General features: G+C 34.1%; 3 protein-coding genes across 3 annotated transcripts; 2 read left to right on the top strand and 1 right to left on the bottom strand.

Annotated features, from left to right (window-relative positions):
• The first annotated feature begins 1,240 nt into the window (after window positions 1-1,240).
• Window positions 1,241-9,665, top strand: LOC120077721 (protein STRUBBELIG-RECEPTOR FAMILY 3-like). The gene is given in 18 exon segments (XM_039031684.1): window positions 1,241-1,374; window positions 1,879-2,058; window positions 3,036-3,162; window positions 3,242-3,313; window positions 3,722-3,787; window positions 3,869-3,940; window positions 4,046-4,117; window positions 4,191-4,262; window positions 4,337-4,402; window positions 4,562-4,627; window positions 5,019-5,431; window positions 5,510-5,656; window positions 5,659-5,915; window positions 6,784-7,055; window positions 8,410-8,548; window positions 8,673-8,809; window positions 8,890-9,046; window positions 9,247-9,665. Coding segments are annotated over 17 exon segments (2,349 nt in total). The 5' UTR covers window positions 1,241-1,374; window positions 1,879-1,943; the 3' UTR covers window positions 9,346-9,665.
• A 1,166-nt stretch (window positions 9,666-10,831) lies between these two features.
• Window positions 10,832-15,751, top strand: LOC120078046 (secretory carrier-associated membrane protein 1-like). The gene is made up of 12 exons (XM_039032232.1): window positions 10,832-11,134; window positions 11,879-11,986; window positions 12,086-12,148; window positions 12,430-12,463; window positions 12,552-12,674; window positions 13,524-13,586; window positions 13,675-13,768; window positions 14,343-14,388; window positions 14,476-14,543; window positions 14,654-14,702; window positions 15,261-15,326; window positions 15,420-15,751. The coding sequence occupies exons 1-12, from the start codon at window positions 11,084-11,086 to the stop codon at window positions 15,504-15,506; spliced, it is 852 nt and encodes a 283-aa protein (XP_038888160.1). The 5' UTR covers window positions 10,832-11,083; the 3' UTR covers window positions 15,507-15,751.
• A 687-nt stretch (window positions 15,752-16,438) lies between these two features.
• Window positions 16,439-18,823, bottom strand: LOC120078045 (pentatricopeptide repeat-containing protein At1g03540). The gene has a single exon (XM_039032230.1). It carries the CDS (start codon window positions 18,653-18,655, stop codon window positions 16,844-16,846), a length of 1,812 nt encoding a protein of 603 aa, XP_038888158.1. The 5' UTR covers window positions 18,656-18,823; the 3' UTR covers window positions 16,439-16,843.
• Between the last annotated feature and the right edge of the window lie 1,734 nt (window positions 18,824-20,557).

Below are 20,557 nucleotides of genomic sequence, written 5' to 3'. Positions count from 1 at the left end.
AATATATGTTCGCACATGTTTAATATACTATAAAATAAGAGTAATAGTTTACTGAACCTCAACGAAAAAAAATTATAAATTTCTTCTAGTTTTCAATCATCATCTTAGCATGATCAATTTTAATTTCACATGAAATTTAATTGTATCGAGGGTAATAAGTTTCTGATTTTTTTTTTACTCTTTACTAAAATTAGTAGGTAAATTAGTAGAAATTGAACTAAGACCATGTTTATCAAACCGCAATAAAAACTAGTGTAATCGTAATGAAGTTTCATCGATAGATTAATTGTAATGAGTTTCGCAAATGTAATTAGACTGATTTTGATCACATTTACTTAAAATTATGAATTTTGTCAAATTTACTGTTCCCGTTATCTTCACCTCTACCTCTGAGGGTCAAGCGGTAACAGTAACGATGATAGTAACGATAACAGTATATGTATCAAAATTGATAATATTTTAACTGTAACAGTAACAATAATGGTAGTCGTAATAGTAACTATAGTGGTAACAATAACGATAGGACGTAATTCTCAAGTGCAATCGGATTGAGCACTCTTTATTCATTAATCAGATTGCATTATTTCATTGTAGATTTGGATGTGGACTCATGTGTTAATACAAATGTAGAACATAAGTAAACAACACAAAAAATAATCAAATGTGATCCTATTTTTAAAAATTTTCATTGATCTATTACGTTTTTAGTAGAGTAAACGTGACCTCAAAATAAAAATTCTAACGATCTTTCTCAATCTCCAAATTAAAATATAGCGATACACCGACTAGAATTATAGTAAAAATAGATCCTTTTCTTTTCGAGAAAAAAGAAAATGCCATTCATGAAATGAACAAAACAACATAAAACGTTGTTGTATGATTATCTCATTATGGAAAAATGACCAAAAGAAGACAAGAAATAAAATTAAAAAGAAAAAGAAAAAAGAAAAAGTCCACATTATACTATTTAGAAAATTGAGATAAAATAAAAAGCAAAGTGGAAGAGAACATCATCCCTTCTTAAGCAAGTATGAAAATATCTCACGCGCTCCTAGAGCGCGTGATCACGCCGCTACATGCTTCATCTGAAAAACGATATGCATGACAAATCATCATTCGTAAATTCATACTCACTCACACATTAAATCCGAATTTTTTTAATATAAATTTTATTTTTATTTTTAAAGTTTTAGAGAGAGAAATAGAACACGGACCAAAACCAAGAAAAGGAGAGAGAAAAAGCAGCGAAGTTTAAAAGAAATTCTGGCCTTTACCGTACTATTTTTTCTACGTTTCCAACTTTGCCTTTTACTTAATTTTTCAGCTTCATATTCAGGGTGTTCACAGATTTGAGCTTAAATTGAATGGATTTGAGTTGAGTTGAATTGAATTGAGAGGTTTTCATTTGTTTTAATTTGTTGAATCGAAGTTTGCCGTGTTCTAATTCTCTTTCTTGATTCAATGAATCCCAGTTCCTTTCTATCTTCATTTCATTTGGGTTTTTAATGTTTAATATAATTAAGAACTCAAGCTTTTAGAAAGTTACTTCCAGCTTTTTTTCTTCTCTCTCGGTAGTTCGCTTTCCAACGTTAATTTTGTTCTGCATTTTGCTAAGTTTCATGCTCCTCCAACTTCACTGCAACTTTGTTTTTCTTTTTCTGGAAACCCATTTTCTTAATTGATTCAGATTTGAATGGTTTTTAGTAGTTCTTGAACTTTGAACCTACGCCTTTGGTCGGTGAGACTCTGCTGTGTGTTCGATTTCTGACTTGGGTTTTCTGGGTATCGTGTTTAATCTTTGTTTTATGGAATATTGAGCTTGAATAGCGTCGTTTTGCAGTGGATTTTATTTTGCTCTTTTTTGGTTGGTGATTTCAGGTTGGAGGATGTTTGAGGGAGTTGGGTTTTTTCAGTAATAAGAAATAGAGGTGGGTTTGGCATCAATGGGTTGGAAGAGATCTTCGAGAAATGGCAATTTGAGGATCTGGGTGCAGGTTTTAGTCGGATTCGTGATCTGCGCAGCCCAAGTTCTTTTCGGAATTACGAATCCAGGGGATTGTAAGGCTTCATTTTAATTTTAACGTTTTGGTTTTGTGAATTTGTCATATGCTTCAGCCACTTGGATGCAAGAAAATGCGAGAAAACAATGCGAATTAGAGATGTTATTGATGTATTATGTATTGTCTTTTGGCCGCATTATTAAAGCTCATTGAGTTTGTCCATTGCCATTGATTGTCATGCTGAGTGAATGTATTTCCGGATTTCTGTCAATGTCGTATCGTGCTGCCATCCTTTAGGAGAGGAGCCTTTTGTCATTATTTATCCAAATTGGTTTTCAACTCAATGACGATCTTCCAAAAGTTATAAATTTTTGTGAAGTTAGTCTTGGCTTGGCTCCTCTTGATGGGCTGTGTTTTTTGTACCTACCTTGTTTTCTTCAATGAAGGCTTTGTTTCCCAAAAAATTAAAAGAAAGAAGAGAGATTGATCCCTTTTGTTATATTTGTTCTAGAGTTGGTGGTTTTCTAAGAAGCACTAACACCTTAGTTTGTTTAGTGTGTCCGCATACTGTTGGACACCTATTGAACACTTGTTAGTATAATAATGTGTTAGACACTAGTTGTTCAAAGTCAAAGTAGGTCAAACATTTGTTAGACATGGATTGAACACTTGTTAAGTATACTAAATAGACGCATTTATGGCAAAAATTATAAATTTTAAGAGCGAAATACACATATGACTGATTTTGTAAGCATATAATACATAAACTCATTAACTTTGAATTTTCTTCTTGTATAAAAGTGATATATATTTTAATAAATGTGTCTATTTCCGTGTACTTGTCCTAGGTTTAAAAAAATGACGCATTTCCGTGTCCGCATCGTTGTATTTGTATTTGTATCTCATATCTGTATATGTGCTTCTTACCTGGTTTCTAGCAGTATATTCTTGCTTGCCTTGTGGATTTAATTACCGATGTCTTTATATGGAGTTGATCTCTATGGCTGATAATACACATTATTTTTTTCTTGATAGTTTCTGCTATTAGTAGCTTACATACTGCACTTGGACTCCCCAGTCTTCCTGGATGGGGCATCGGGCAAGACCCATGCGGAGATGCATGGCAGGGTGTTGTGTGTAATGATTCGAGCATCATTAAAATGTATAGTAGTTTCCTTTCTGGAATATTTTTTTTTTGTGTATTTCTCAAAACACAGTTAACTGACAACTTTATGATATAGAATCATTAATGCTGCTAATTTGGGAGGTGAACTTGGTGACAGCTTGGGATTGTTTTCTTCAATCCAAACAATGTAAGTAATTGTGCATGTCTCTGCATATGAACGTATTAATCAATTAAGGGGTTCTTATCTCTAATTCTTGGCTGCATTATTGATTGAAATATTCCCTTTCCAAATGACTTATTCTTGCATGTTATAAATCCTGACCTGCCAAAGCTTGCATTACTTGTATATTTATTTCATAGCTACATTGCTAGTTATTGCAGTTTGATTAAATTTCGCTGCCTCTCTCTCTCTCTGTCTTGAATATTCTACATAATTACGTTGTCTGGCAATAGTAGATGCATTATTCTCGACTTTTATACAAAGAAGAAAGAAACTCTTTACCTACATTCAAGATGGCATGTAAAATCATTTGCTACTTTTCCTTCTCTTGCTATGTTAGTTTCTGACATTTATACAACCTACGCTTGCTGGCAGTGATTTAAGCAACAATCATATAGGGGGAAGTATACCATCCAGTTTACCCGTTACCATGCAGAACTTGTACGCTTCTATTCTCTAGTGCTGAGTGCTTTGCTATTGTGCATGAATTGCAAAATACTTAATCATCTTTACCTTTCCCAGTTTTCTTTCAGCTAATGAGTTCACGGGAAGCATCCCGAGTTCATTATCATCTCTGATTCAACTGACAGCAATGTAAGCCAGTGTTCCTTGTTTGTGTTTTTAGTTTGTTGAAGTATTGTAATTATTTTGTTTCTTGGCTTATGAGTATCACCTGTGTTTTTTTTTTCTACCTTATAGGTCGTTGAATGATAACAAATTAAGTGGACAAATACCAGATTCCTTTCAAGCCATTTCTCAGTTGGTCAATTTGTATGTCCCATCTCTTAGTTTTTATGTTTATGCTTTAGTTCTTGGTTTGATGAGTGAATCCGTACTTTTGTAGAGACTTATCCAATAACAACTTGAGTGGGCCACTGCCTCCATCAGTAAGCAATTTATTGGCATTGACCACCCTGTGAGTGTTTTGTAGCTCTGGTCCAATGCGAACTCGATCTTTCCATTCATATATTAATTATTTTTAGTTTGCAGGCATTTGCAGAACAATCAGCTGTCGGGGACCCTTGATGTTCTACAAGACCTTCCACTGAAAGACTTGTACTTGCCTCAACTTCTTCTTTTTTTATTTATTTATTTTCTCCTTCTAGTTTTTAGATAGCTATTGGATTCATCTTAATAGATAGTTTTGGGAAATCTCAAAGCTGCCTGGTGTATGCTATCTTTTGCTTGCTTCCTAAATATTTTGTGTTTGAGCAGGAATATAGAGAACAACCTTTTTTCTGGACCCATACCTGAGAAGGTGCTGAGTATCCCTAATTTTAGGTAGGAGGGAGGAGATACTATTTCTCTTTTATTGCATGTTTTAAACTGGACCATTTTAAACACGAGGCCTGAGTGGATATGTATTGCTTTGATTAATAGAAATGATTTCCATGGGGAGAATAAAATCTTATTGATTGACAAGCTTGCTCTGAGAAAATTATGCTCAGCATTAATAAATATGACCACTTCTTCATAAGGATAGAACATGATAAAGGATTATTCTATCCAATTATTCGTAGTGTTTAGAAAAAAAAATTATCATTTCAAAGATATACTTTCATTCACTGCCCAATAATAAAAACAGTGTGGACTTTTTCCTGTATTTCGCCAAGCTGTTACTGGAAGTCTCCTGTAAACTGATCTCATTTTGACATTACTATCTCTGACACAGAAAGGATGGAAACCTGTTTAATTCTTCTGTTTCTCCGACCTCTCCTCCTGTATCTCCTTCTCCACCATCAAAGCCAGCACCAGCACCACCAGTTTCAGGAGCACCTCCAGTTTCTGGAGCACCACCATCTTCTCAACAAAAACCTAAGAAACAGGCTGATGGACCATCGGCACCTGAGGAATCCAGTTCTGGAAAAAATAAGAAAAGCACTAAAAGGGTTGTTTTAATAACAATTGCAGTGGTTTTGTCATTCATAATTTTGGTTTTGGCATGTGTGCTCTTTATGCCAAGATGCAGAAGAAGAAGAGGTGATAGTGTTTCCAAGCGACATCAGATAGGTGCTTATAGGGGTGAGAGAGAGAATGCTGGAAATCAGGGAGCTATGCACCCTACAAATGATCAGATACCTAAAGGTTAATACATCCTATTTTGCACATCTTTTTTCTAAGAACTTGTTCTTTATTATGAACTGAATTGTGAAAAATTATCAGTAGTTCCAAAAGAGCCAGTTGTAAGGCCGAAGCAGGAAACTCAAACAGAGGTTCAGAAGGTTCCAAAAGATCATACAGAGAGAGAGAAAAACATGCCAAGAATGAGCGCTATTCCAAAGAAGGATCATCACGAAGTAGATTTGAGCCACCCGATGTCTATCTAAATGCCTTCCCCTCCCCCCCACCACCTCCTCCCCCTCCTGTTGAAGAGGTCACTGCTGTGCCCACTGTTCCAGCCGAAGTTCCTCCCTTGAAGCCTCTTACTAAACATAGAATTACCTCAACATTTGCAAAATCTTTTACCATTGCGTCCCTTCAGCAATATACAAACAGCTTTTCACAAGAGAATCTTCTAGGAGAAGGAATGCTGGGGAATGTTTATAGGGCACACCTTCCCAATGGGAAGGTAAGTTTACTGCTATCATTAATGTCATTTCGTTTCTAACTCTTTGCTAATCCTTTTTGTTGAACGATAATGTTACTGTAGTTTCTTTCTTGCAACATTTGATGTTCTATTCTTCCCGTCTGTCATTAATTTTACTGATTTTTATTTCTGCTGATTTCGATTCTATCATGTGGTCAGCAAATGAAGTATGTATTTAGAGTGAGAATTAAAGATATTTTAATATCAACCATGCTCAGGTTGAGGGATAAGACTTAGTTTTCATTGGCTAGGATGTGAACAAGTGTATAATGTATTGATTAGTTTTATTTGGCCACCAAACAGCCGCTTAATCTAGCTTGTTAGTAGCTGTTGATTATAAACCTAGTGCAGCAAACTGTGCAAAATATTTCAATAGGCATATCATGTTGCTAAAAGAAGGCCCCTACTTTCTTGAATTCACATTCTATAATTTAAAGTTATGCGATGCACTTTCAAGGATAATCAACACACATCTATTTCCAAATGCCAGAAAAGAAAAAAAATGTCAAGCACAGAGGGGTTTTTAATAATATTATTATTTTTTAAATTAGTTGTAACCAGTTGGTGTGTGGGGATACCTCATCTCCCCCTCTTTTTGTATTTCCCTTCTTGATTATGGAAGTTACGGAGAGTGAGCTTTGACAGGCAAACGAGGACAAAGCAAGTCTGGTGGCACTGTCTCTATATATGATTGACTGTCTAGGGTTATTGTGAACAGCTATTTTGCTGATCCCAATTTAGCAAACAATTTGATAATCCCAACCTCGTTTTCTCCTTATTGATTTACATTGCTATGTTGTCTAAGTTTTAATGACCTTAAAACTAACATTTAACCATTCTAATGTTCAAGTTACTGGCCGTCAAGAAACTGGATAAGAGAGCATTCAGTCAGCAAAAGGATGATGAATTTCTTGAGTTAGTCAATAATATCGATAGAATCCGGCATGCTAATGTGGTTGAGCTCAGTGGTTACTGTGCGGAACATGGTGAAAGGCTTCTGATCTATGAGTATTGCAGTGGTGGAACATTGCAAGATGCACTGCACTCAGACGAAGAGTTCAGAAAGAAACTTACGTGGAATGCCCGCATTAAAATGGCTCTTGGGGCTGCAAGAGCCTTGGAGTAAGTAAACTATTCATATGACCTCTTTCATGCAAGTTTGAACTTTGTCACTGACTTTCTTCTCTCCCTATGAAGCAATTTAAGCCATCAGTTGTGGCCTCCCCTTCCTGAATTTCTTAACCTTTTAAGCTGCTCGGCTTAATCTTTTTCAATTTGCATGATCAATATTTGGTATTGAGGTTCTCAATGTTTATGTTACTTGAAACAAAATATTTAGGTAGTTCTTTTACGTTATTAGTTGTGCAGTTCAGCTATTAAGCAATAAAGTCTTGTGATCTAGCCTTATTCTGAGTTTATCCATGCCTTTTTAGTGCAAGTGCTTAAAATATCAATCTACCGCCATAAGATTTTTGTTGGAAATTAGACTTATTACCGCCTAGTCTTCTTTGCTTGCCTTGTTTCCAGAGGAGGAAAAAAGTTTTGGTTTCCATTATCACAAAAATATGGTTTTCTTGTTCTCTTTTAGGTTACAAAGTTTTTATTCACTAACAGAACGTATATTGAGAGAGTGAAAGCTGTAGGTGGGCATTTTGGGTCATTTCAGGCTTCTATTTTTTCTTAAAGCACTAGAGCTTTCTATTAGAACTCTGGCTCTTCATGTATACGAGGAGGGGCGTTGATGTTTCTTTACATGGTAGAAGTTTCTTAAGGGACTCTGATTTATTCTTTGCACGAGGATCAACAAAACCTATAATGTCTAGAGCCAGCCAAACCAGGCTGACCTATACCTTTTTTCCTCACTGTTAGTGCGATCTCATGATTCTTTTTTCCTCACTGTTAGTACGATCTCTTCCCTTTAGTAGATTGTGACTGGGTCTGTCATCCCATTAATCCTTCTAAACTATATCATGTTTTCAGAACTCTTTTCATTTGAGTAGACCTCTGCCATAATTAGTACTGTAGGCCCCTGTCACGGCACCATAAAATTGGACTAAAACCCAAATGTAATTTAGGTATAAGTAAATTGCATGATCTTTTCAATTTAGTCAACCCTTGTACCTTTCCGGCATAAAATATATATCTGATAAAGGTGTTGTTTCTTTGGGCTGGGAATAACTTTAAAAGGGCTAGTCCATAAGTTGAGAGTTAAAGTTGGAGCTTGGAAGTGACTGAAAGAGCCTTTTTGAGTAACATGGGGCCAATGTAAGGGAGGTTTTGGGTAATCATGGAGTAAGTGTAACTGGGAAAACTAGTTATCCTTCTTGAATTGGCTAATAAGTTTTGAATGGGGGGTAACTATGGATATTTTCATCTTCTTTTTAATTATTCTCAACTGATCAACAAGCCAATCTGAACTGTAAAGGGAAAATGTGTATACTTTTGTATTCATTTGGTTTTCATCTTTTGTTTGGAGGTATCTGCATGAGGTCTGTCAGCCACCTGTTATTCATAGGAATTTCAAGTCTGCGAATGTCCTACTTGATGATGATCTTTCAGTGCGTGTTTCAGATTGTGGGTTGGCTCCATTAATATCAAAAGGAGCTGTTAGTCAGGCAAGCCATAACCTTTAACCTTCTCATAATCGAGTTCCTCTATTTGTGAATGTAACTATGCTATAGAACCTGAAATTTATGTTTGCAAGCTTAAATTATTTTGACACTTAAATTATGTTTCCAGCTATCTGGTCAGCTTCTAACAGCATATGGTTACGGAGCACCAGAATTTGAATCAGGAGTTTATACACTTGAGAGTGACGTTTACAGCTTCGGTGTGGTTATGCTGGAACTGCTAACTGGCCGGATGTCTTATGACAGGTAAGTGGTTGAAAGAACATTCTGGACCATCTCTGGGACATTTCTAGTATATTCATCGTCTTTTTCCACTGTTTGGATAGAACAAGGACCCGAGGTGAACAGTTTCTAGTTAGATGGGCGATTCCGCAGCTTCACGACATAGAGGCATTGACAAGCATGGTTGATCCTTCACTCAATGGTCGATACCCTGCCAAATCCTTATCTTACTTTGCCGATATCATATCAAAATGTGTTCAGGTGAGCAACTTCATGACATTGGTGTTGGAAAATATTGTTCTTCATTTACTACTATTAATTTGCCAAATAGTATCTTAACCATTATAATCGCTTCATGCTCCAACCTTGAGGAGTTAGATTGTACCCTTCTAACATAGATGTTGATTTTTCCATCCACCACAAATCGATAATCTTTACCAAACCTTAATATATTTTTGCAGTCGGAGCCTGAATTCCGGCCACCAATGTCGTCGGTTGTTCAGGACTTGCTCAACATGATAAGGAGAGAACCACGTGGCAGTGGTTCAAGTGAAGATTGATATGCATTTTTTTATTAGAGTTAGCCAATCCATTGAGCTAAGAAGAAAATAACTCCTGAAAAATCTGCCATATTTCTCATAGAAGACGATGGGAAGATCTTCGAGCGTCCAATGTTAACATGCTCAAGTTTTGCAAACCAAACTCGCAAGTCATTCGTCTTCTTCCTTTTGCTTTGTCTAAAGACAACACTTTTGTAGCAACAGAGCTCCAATTCTTGTGGTGAATCATTTGTAATCTGTAATCATTCCATTGTTTATTAAACTAGATAGTGATGTGTATTCTGAAGAAATATATGCTAACCCATTGTTGGTGTCTTTTCCATTGTTTAGTTACCTTATGATTCTTAATAATGAAAAATATATTTCTTATCAGATATGTTTTGGTGAATTACAACGTGCGGGCAGGTTCTCAGATGTTCTTAAAGTTGTTCGCACAAACTTAGCAATGTGTTTGATGACAGATTTCTCTTGATTGTTTTCTATTCAATCCCTTCAAATTTTTATAACTATGGGAGTATTTGAAAGTTTTTAATGGATTTTCAAGTGTTAAAAAATGTTTTAAGCACTTGAAAACTTGTTCCAAATAATTTCTAAATGTCTATTTTTTATGGTAAGAATTATTTTCAAGTGTTAAAAGAAAAGTTTTTACACACTTGAAAATTTATTCCAAATAGTTCTTAAATGTCATTTTTTATAGCAAGAATTAGTAACTATCTAATAACTTTGACATCTTAAAATATTATTTAAAAATTATTATAAAAATGATAGATAATTCATATTATATCAGAGCTTACATAGTAAAATCTTCGCTAATTGTTTTGCGGTTACCTGGTAAAAATTGGTTTTAGCGGTGTTTGGTCAATACGTCGTTAAAATTTATCACTATGCGACTACTACGGTGCTTATAGACATAGTGCGTGCTTCAAGATACCATTGTAGTCTCAGCTACATTTTTTGCTTTTCAAGATGGTTTTTTGTGTTATTAAAAGTGTTTTTTTTTTGTTTAGTGTTTCTTGAGATTAAAGATTTGATCATTTATCCCTACAACTATCGTGCTTTTTATGTTTTATGAGTATTCATAAAAGATAAGATATATATCTATGAATATTTAATATAGATGTTGAACCCTTTGATTTACGGATATATCAACGTATTGATGGGTATAGAGTTAAACTAAATCTTAAGGAAAAAATTGAAATTAAGTCTAATTATAGAGTTTTAATCGAAGTTTTAAAATTATAAGATGAAATTGAAATCAAGTTGAAATTCCAAACACCAAATTATTTGAGAAGAAAATTATAATTACATTACAATTTACAACCCATAATGTAATTTGTCTGAAGAAAAGTAGTTTAATTACCAGGAAGCCCTTTTTGGGGGTGGGTCCCAGTAAATCACTAATCAGAGATTAACATACTGAGGTGTGTTAATAACTTTTAATTACATTAAAACTCTTTCACGCGCCAACATTTTTCGCTTCAGTTTTTGTTGGGATAACAAACAGAAACAGAACAACACACCGAAAGCCAAAAAGCCAAAACCAAAAACCAAAACCAATCAAAAAAGCAAACCCAAAAACAAAAAAAGAAAAAAAAAGAGAGTAATTTCGAGATTCATTCTCTGTTCTTTCCTTCTTCTTCTTCCTGAATCTACATTTTCTGTGAGAAAGCTCTGATTTTAATCCCATTCCTTCATTACTTTCTATTTTCTCTTCACACAACACATCTAAATCTTCCTAATGAGTCGGTACGATTCCAATCCTTTCGACGAAGACGTCAATCCCTTTTCTGTATGTTCTCTCCCTCTTCCTCCGCTTTTGTTCTTGTTACATTCAGATTACATATTGCAGTTTCTGGTTTCTGGTTTTTGTATTTTGTCGATCTATCTATTATCTAATGAACATTTTTCATTTCTCGAATGTTTTTTTTGTTTCATTCCGTCGTCTTAATGAGTTGTTTATGGTTTTCTCTTTGGTACAATGGACTCTCAGATCTGTTAGTGGTCTTTCACTTCGTTGTTATATTGATGTTTGTTAAATAAGTTCGTCTATGGAGGATATAGATGAAATGAATTAAAATTAAATTAAATTTAAACTCCCTTTGGGCTTTGTTTGTTCATTTTTCTAATATTTTCCGTGCATGTGCGCTATTTTCTGATGGTTATACGTAGTAAATGTGATTATTGTGAAATTTTGTGGTGTTTGAACAGCTGTGATTTGTTTTCTCGGAATGGGATTTAGGAGAGCTTAATATGACCGATTAATTTTGTAATCATTCTTAGTTTATTGAATAATCATGGCCTATTAATGATTTGTAATGATAAGTGAAATGCTTGCCTCTTTCCCTATTTTTAAGAGAGTTTGTCAGTTTGAGTTCTATGATCTTCATCTAAGCATTTTGATATGTTTGTATAATGCGGTAATGCAATGTTGTGTTGCTGAGTTTGTTCATTCCAGGAGTTTTAACTTAATTTTTTCATGATTGTACAACCAATATCGTTCTTCCTTCCAATTTACTGTTTTCTTTATATCTAGAATCCTGGAGTTGGAAGTGTTCCACCTGCAAACTCAAGGCTTTCACCTCTTCCCCCTGAAACTTATGATCGTGGTGCAACAATTGACATTCCTCTGGATAATTCTAAGGTGCATTGCATACTTGTTTCCTTATGGATTTTTTTGACCATTTCAAACGTTATCAGTGGAAATGGAATCTCTTTCTTTACTTTTCCTCTGAACTTTTAGGATTTAAAAGCTAAGGAGAAGGAGCTTCAAGCTAAAGAAGCTGAATTAAAGAAGAGGGAACAGGTAATTTCTTTACTTCGTGGCGTATGCATCACAAAATCCTACATCCAGAGAACATATTTTATGTCAGTAGTCTTTCAAATTGTGGCTTGTCCTAATTGACTACTTGTCAAACGATAATTATCAGTTCACTAAAATTTGACTTACGAAATGACCATTGGCCATTCTTTCTCATCCAATCAAATTTAAGTATGATTTGTAAGGGTAAGATGAGCTAACTGATCCGTTGTGTTTTAAAGAATGATTTCTTTGATAAATGACTTTGCCACTTAATTGATGCTCAGGAATTAAAACGGAGGGAAGATGCCATTGCAAGAGGTATATATAATTTTTTGGTTGCAATAGGAAACAAGCAAATCGTAATTCTTCCCTATCTATTATAAAACTTGTCTATTAATTTTGGCAGCTGGAATTATCATAGAGGAGAAAAATTGGCCACCATTTTTTCCCCTTATACATCATGATATTGCAAATGAAATACCGATCCATCTACAAAACATTCAGTATGTTGCCTTCACAACATTGTTGGGTGAGTGGACGTGATGCTCAATCATGAAAGTTCAGATGTTATTTGCTTGCTGGCGTCTGATGATAGTTTGGCTAACTTTATATTACAGTAATGTTAAAAGCTGAAATTTAAATGGCAAGTAAAACCTTAATTATGGTGATCTCATGTTATCTATCAAACCATTTCCCAATATTATGGTTTTTTATATTTATTCTATCTGAATGTCATTTTTTTCCCCTCACGTGGATGCATTTGCAGTTGAGGTTTCTGTTTGGCATGTGAACTAGAACTGAGGCATCAAGGTCCTCCAGCTTAATTAGAGCATCTCCTGGCCCACGATATTTTATTGTAACAAATTTATCTTCAAACCTTGAACAACTTGTGATAGACCCTTACAACCAACATTAGACTTGATTTTCTCAAAATAGTCAATTCTGAGTTCTTTTAAATAATCAGTATTTCTAATAATTATGTAATGGAAGAAAAATATTAGTGCTGTTTGGCAGTATTGATTAGTGATTAGTTAAATTGGTCGGTGAAGGAAGCATCTTTTTGATGATCCAGTAGAGAAAAGAATAGTCTTCTATGTCTCTAGTGGACCTGTAGATGAAAGGCATGCTTACATTTATCGTTCTGTCCTCATTCCACACTACACTATCCTGGAGCACCCTTCCCTTTCCCTCCTCAGCCCTCAGTCCTCACCATACACTAAAGGGTGAATTCCAAATACGTAGCACTTTCCATCTTTAGGAATGGTTTACTTTTTATAACGTGGTTCATGTTGCTAATTCTTATGCAGTTTCCTTCTGTTCTATGTGAATCAGTTATGACGGTTTGCTGTACATTGTATTGAATTTATTTATTGTTTAGGTTTGGTTGTGTGCCTTTTCTGGAACATTGTAGCAGTTACGACTGCTTGGATCGAAGGTGAAGGTAAGTTGATCCCATTCTTTATATGCTCGTCGTCCTTGAAAATCTCTTGTTTTCATTGGTTTGTTAGTAATAGTTATTCCTCATGTAGGTCCAACAATATGGTTTCTTGCGATTATCTACTTCATATCAGGTGTACCTGGAGCATATGTTGGGTGGTATCGTCCTCTCTATCGTGCTACCAGGTATAACTTAATGGAACTGTCTTTTCTCTCTCTGCCATGAAAGAAGAATCCCCCCAAATCACAGCTCTAAATTTTTATTGTACTTGTGATTTGTTCGTTGGAGATATTAATATGACCCTTATATGAGTCGAGGAAGCTGCAAGAACCTATATTATGTGATTACTGATAGGAAGATACCTTGAGATATGTACTAAATTAGGCCAGAGAGCGTGTTGTTTCTATGGAGAGAAGGAACATTTGTTTGTTCAAAGTTAAAGAAGTTGGTCTATTGGTGTGGAGCCAATGAATAGGTAATATTCAATTAACTTATTGGAGGAAAGTACTCGTTCAGTTGATTTTGAGATATAGTTCTATTTGGTGTCACATTTAAAACACCATGATTTGGCCCTTATAGTTTTAAAAATATTATTTCAGTATGAGTCTGGAAAACACACGCACATTGATCTCATACTTGGTCATCTTCGCATATAAGATATGTACACAAGTTCTCGTGTTTCAGTCATCTTCATATTGATTTGATTGGTTTATCCATGATGGTGACACTTATAACAAGTTAGATTATCAACATATACAGGACCGATAGTGCTCTGAAGTTTGGGTGGTTTTTCCTAGTTTACCTGGTAACCTCACAACTTCATATTTCAGTTACTTTTCCAACTTTGAAGATGTTTTGCTTTGTACTCAAGTTAACAAATTTCTTCTTCCAGATTCATATTGGCTTCTGCGTCTTTTCTGCAGTTGCTCCTCCCATTATTTTTAAGGGAAAATCTCTTACGTAAGTTTTGATCTCCTTGTATGAAAATAAAGGGTTAGACTTGCTGAGCAAATAATGTTCTTTCGTAATTTTCTTGAGAGAAGTTGATGTTTGTTTGATATTTTTTCCAGAGGGATCTTACCTGCTATAGACCTGTTGAGTAGTAATGCTTTGGTTGGGGTAAGTTCTACTCGAGTTTGCATTTTGTGTCTATGTTATGAAATGCTATCTATTATATACCAAGATCAACTAAAATAGGTATTCTAAATTATAACCAATCTCTTGAGCTGCAACATAAGAAAAATGATTTGTAAGTTTTAAATCCTATATTAAAAGTTCGAATGCTAGTACATGGCTTGATTTTACTTCTGAACCCCTGGATCAAATCTGATTAAAAGCTTTAATTGTAGTAAAGAACTTGGCCATCTTTTTTAACCTCTTGACTCTAGGTTTAAGAAAGATTGGTTTTTGCTTTTAAGCATAAGAATGTTTCTACTGTGGCTAAAATGCGTGTAGCTCAAGTGGCATAGTGTTTGTACTATCAAGTTATCCACCTCGATGTTGTAGGTTTGATTCTCCTGTTCCTCATATTGTCCAAAAAAAAAAAAAATGTCTACTATCAAATATCCATTCAATAAAAGTAACCAAGTCAGTTATTATTTGATATTTTACTGTCAGTTTGTATATATTTATTTCGGTTTGAAAACTGCTGCTTATGAGTAATGAAACTTCTCACAGATATTCTACTTCATTGGTTTTGCATTCTTCTGCATTGAATCACTAATCAGCATATGGGTTATCCAGGTGTGTATCTCATATAGAAATATAACATCTTCTTCATATGCCCTTCAATTTGTTTTGATTCTCACTGAAAAACTTAATGCATCCAATTTGCAGCAAGTTTACATGTATTTTCGAGGTAGCGGTAAGGCTGCAGAAATGAAACGTGAAGCCGCCATGGGAACTCTGAGGGCAACTTTTTGATATGAACATTCAAACATGGTTTATAAATGCTGTGGAGGTTCAAAGATCAACTCCATCTCCCACCCCATACCTGAACACAGAGAGAGAGTGTGTGTGTAAGGAAAACCCATTATTTTGATCACTTTCATTACATCAGTTTTCATATAGTGAGGTTGCTTATCGTGTTATTTTCGTATTAATTCATTAAACTGTCTTAGCCAAAAACCAGAGGAAATTTAGCAGGCACAACAAATTTTTTTCCACTTGATCCTTTCTTTACTTTTCTTGAAGTGTTCCATTTTCACAATTACTCTGCAGTACTTATAACTATCGTTTGAGTATAATTTTTTTTAATGAGTTAGTTTTCAAATATAGTAACATGGATTAACTTATTTACATATATAGCAAAATGTCATTATTTATCAATGATAGACGTTGATAGACATCTATCTGTTTTTATCGATGTTTATTAGTGTCTATCAATGATACACAGTGGTATTTTATTATGTTTAAAAATATTTTCAATAGTTTTACCATTTAAAATAATTATCCATTTTTAAATCATTACTACAAAATTAAAAAAAAAATGCCTATTTTTTTCCACACTGGTAGATTTCTTAAACCACAATAAGTGGATGTTATTAACATTGTTAGCAGAGTATGGTTTGAGATCAAAGATTATTCTAAACCATTGCGTTCAAGTGAGAAAGAGTTAGAAATAATTCCCAAATGTTTTCATCTATCATATGTAGTACTTTTTTAGAGAATTCACCGAAATGGTCTTTCTCTATCTAACTATTGAGATTGGAATAAAAAATTTAACTCTTTTATTCTATAGCCAAACTATCAACTTTTTTTTGGACTTTTTCGATGAAATTTTGCCCAAATAGTTTGAGGATTTGAACGTGACTTTGAAAAAAAGTACACTACTTTCCAATTACCACAAACAAAGCTATGTGAAGGCAATTTATTTCTATTGGAATAGAGATGTAAACATCGGTAAGAAACACATGTAGCAAATAAATAAGTTAGCTTTTCCAGAGGGGAAAAAAGAAAAAAAAAATCAAAATAAAATACTCAATTTCATGATGTTCATGCCCGGCAAGTTAATCACTTCATCTCCAGTCTAACTAACGGAATATCTCCATGGAAAATTCACGAACACTCTCTAAATGACCTTTTTAACCAGGTTGGTAGATCATTGACATGTTCAGTGCCTTCTCATGGCTGTAGTTCTTCATCTTGGAAGATCAAAAAGACAATAGACTGACCTGATATTTTGATAATCAATGCCAAGCCATCATCAATCTTGAATTTGGGTTACGATATGAAGCTCATAACCTTGATGTTTTGCCTCTCTACATCCAGCTCTGACCCGGCATCTTCTTCACCTGTCGGTTTTTCATTAAATTTCGAATCTTTAAAGCGTCATCCCATCGCCCTACTGCTCTGTACACATTAGCCAACAGAACATAACTTAAATGGTGTTGAGGCTCAAGCTCCATCATCTTCTTGGCTATACGTTCTGCAGTAGCAGAGTTTGTACATGTAGTGCAAGCTCCTAGAAGAACCTGCCAAAGAGACGAATTATTTCTACAGTCTGCATTTTCTATCAAGTTTTCAGCTTCTTCTAGCAGCCCGGCACGGCCTAGAAGATCAACCATGCAATTATAATGCTCAACTCCTGGTTTAATTCCATATTCCCCAGTCATTAGAGCAAAGTAATGTCGCCCTTGATCGACCAAACCTGTATGACTACAAGCAAAAAGGACACCAATAAAACTGATATAATCAGGCTTGATCCCTTCCTTAATCATCTCTTCAAAGATTTGAATAGCAATTCCACCTCTTCCATTCTGAGCAAGACCTCCAATCATTGAATTCCATGTGATCAAGTTTCTTGTTGGCATCTGCTCAAAGATTCTATACGCAAAATCAATACAACCACATTTTGCATATAAGTCGACCAAAGCTGATTCTACAATGACATCTCTCCATCCACCCTTTCTTACATACTGACAGTGAACCTCCTTCCCTTGCGTTACAGCTGCCAATCCGGCACACGCACGAATAACCGTCCCAAAACTGTAGAGGTCAACCTCCTTCATCTCCCTGAATAGATTTACAACCTTTTCAAAGTCACCATTTTGGCAATAAACTCCAAGCAAAGCAGACCATGAAACCGAATTCCTCTTCGACATCCTATCGAATACGCGTCGAGACTTCTCAACTGCTCCACATTTTCCATACATATCCACCAAACTACTCTCAACCACCACATTCCCACCAAGCCCATATGCAATCACCTTAGCATGGACCTCTTCACCTTGCCTCAACCTCCCCAAGTTTCCACATGCAGTCAATACAGTTCCAAATGTATAACCATCAGGAGACAACCTGTAAGCTCTTTGCATAAAGTAAAAGAACCCCAATGCTTCCTCATACAAATCATTCCTTGTAAATGCTGAAATCACCGATGTCCAACATATTGCATCTGGTTCAAGCAATTCATCAAACAGTTGGCGTGCATCACTTGACACATAGTTTCTCCCGTACATGTCAATCAAAGAACTCACAATGACATGATTTGAATCAAATCCATGCCTTATTACAACCCCATGAAAGCATTTCCCAAGTACCAAATTCCCAATCTCCGAGCAGGCCTTGATCACAGCAGATAAAGTAAAACTATTCGGCTGAATTCCCCAATCCAACATATCCCAAAACAATTCAATTGCATTTCCAGATTTACCTTCTCGAACGTAGCCCGTAATCATGGATGTCCAAGACACTACATCCTTGACAAAAAGACCATCAAATACTCTTCGAGTCAGCAGAAGATCTGAACCCAATTTAAAGTAAAGAGAAAGTAAGCTATTCCCAACAAAGCGGTCAGTCTCGAGGCCAGATTTAACAACCTGGGCGTGAATTTGACAGCCATGGCTGAAGGAAGCAACCTTGGTGCAGGTTTGTAAGAGAGAAGCGTAGACAATTGGTTTGTTGGTGATAGAATTGAACAAATCAATGGAGTTTAGGATGTGTAGCGCGTCGTGGAGTAAGCCGGACCTACAAAATTGGAGGATTTGAGACTGTTTGTTTAATGGGTGACTAGAATTTTTGAGATTTTGAGAGGTAAAACTACTCCAATGGCGTTTGAAGAAGAGCCTCATTAGAGAAGAGGAATGGCTTTTAGCAGTTTTTTCCGGTTGCTGGGTTTAATATGCCATTCCATTTTTTTTTTCTTTCTGAAAACTGCACTCATACATACTTGATGTCCACTACTTATGTTCATTTTGATCCGATATTTCGATTTAATTAATAGAAAATATGATGGTAAGAAAATAAATTGAGATATATGAGTTTTGATTCAATTACTAAAGAAGAAAGTTAGGTCCTATCGAATGCCTCTATATTTTTGTGAGTCAGTTTTCTTATGTAAAATTGTCACGTGATAATTTTCTTGAAAAAATATTAAATTATTATTATTTACTATGTTTAAAAAAAGAGAGAGAAAAATCGACACTAATCATCGCCTATAATTAGAACTTTGTGAAAGGAAAAAAGAATTTAGGATGAAGACTAAAAAAAAAAAAAGGAATAAGAAAGAAAGAGTATAAAACCCTTTAGAGTCATTCTAAAAAGGTTATTTTTTGAAATATAGTGTTTGCAGTTGCAACAATAGAAAAAAAAAATCATAAAACTTATAAATTTAGTAAATGATTTTCAGAAATTTAAAAATATAACAACCAAAAAAAGTATTAGAGCTAATTTTTGCTTTTTATTATTCCAATTTTACTTTTTTTTAATCAGTATGTATATCAAGAATATATATGATATATACTTTATGTTTATAATATTAGATATGCTTTATATTTGATATACTAGTCAATTCATATAATTTATACTTAATATTTAATATATCGGTTAATTATACCATTGATATATCAAATATCATTTGTGCTTAAAAAAGATATATCAACTATCATTAATTATATCAAATTTAGTAGTCAATGAATGATCATGCACTTATTATTATTCGTGAACTTAATTTGAATTTTTATTCATTTGTTTTAGAAATATTAATTTTTCAATATATCATCATCAACTTACAATGGTTCAATTCGTCATGAAGGTAATCATTCTAAATGTATGTTGACAAACTATTTGGGAAGCACAAATACTTCTAATGTATAGAGAATTGGTATCAGATATAGATACATCTAGATACATGGCAAATAATGTCTGATATGTGATTTAAAGTATATATTTATTTATTTATTTTTATTTTCAGATACGCGTATCTGCTTCTAGATGCATGAAGGGGGATATATTGGGTCTTTTTTTTTTGGGTTTCTACATAGAAGACTAAACCCTATATTTCATAAATGTCTTAAAATTTGATTTTTTTTTTCAAAGATGATTATTAGGGTTAATTTTGGACAATCATACATTTTTCATTCATTTATATCCAAATTTTATATATTTTTTTTCTTATTTTTGAAGCTACTTGGTGATAGGGAGAGGAAATACGTTTATTATATAGAAAGATAATGCATTTGATATATATTTTTTTCTCATTTATTAATTGGAGAGAGAATGCATTTATTGTAATTTTTTTTATTTTTCAATTTGGAAAAAATGCATTTAATGAAATCTTGTTTTCTATTTATGTTGGTTTTCACGTATCAGCTTATTGGTTTTTTTTTTTTTTTTTTTTTTTTTTTAAATATATCTTAGAATATTTTGATGGATTCATGGTTATTTTAAATATACCTTAGAACATTTTGTTAGGTATTTGAAAATATTCTAACCAATATATGAAATATACTACAGATTATAAATTAGAGATTAACTCAATGTTTGATATAAATCACAGTATAAACCAATAAATGAAATATGCCACAGTATATAAATCTTCAATAATTTTATTTACACCACAATATATATATATATATATTATAATACATGAAGTCTAAAAAAAAACACTCTCGTTTATATCAAATAAACGAATACATATACCACAGTATATATCAAATTTTCTACAAAAGCTAGCAAAAAAAAAAAAAAAAAAA

Source organism: Benincasa hispida, chromosome 5, assembly GCF_009727055.1.
Source record: "Benincasa hispida cultivar B227 chromosome 5, ASM972705v1, whole genome shotgun sequence".
NCBI lineage: Eukaryota > Viridiplantae > Streptophyta > Magnoliopsida > Cucurbitales > Cucurbitaceae > Benincasa > Benincasa hispida.
The sequence above is the reverse complement of the archived record's forward strand: the minus strand, read 5'-3'. Positions and strand labels throughout refer to the sequence as shown.

Excerpts from the sequence above, each read along its gene's own strand:
- LOC120078045 (XM_039032230.1), bottom strand. The coding sequence starts at position 18,655 with ATGAGGCTCTTCTTCAAACGCCATTGGAGTAGTTTTACCTCTCAAAAT.
- LOC120078046 (XM_039032232.1), top strand. The coding sequence starts at position 11,084 with ATGAGTCGGTACGATTCCAATCCTTTCGACGAAGACGTCAATCCCTTT. Across the intron at positions 11,135-11,878 it reads AAGACGTCAATCCCTTTTCT|AATCCTGGAGTTGGAAGTGT; the intron begins GTATGTTCTCTC and ends CTTTATATCTAG. Across the intron at positions 15,327-15,419 it reads TCAGCATATGGGTTATCCAG|CAAGTTTACATGTATTTTCG; the intron begins GTGTGTATCTCA and ends TCCAATTTGCAG.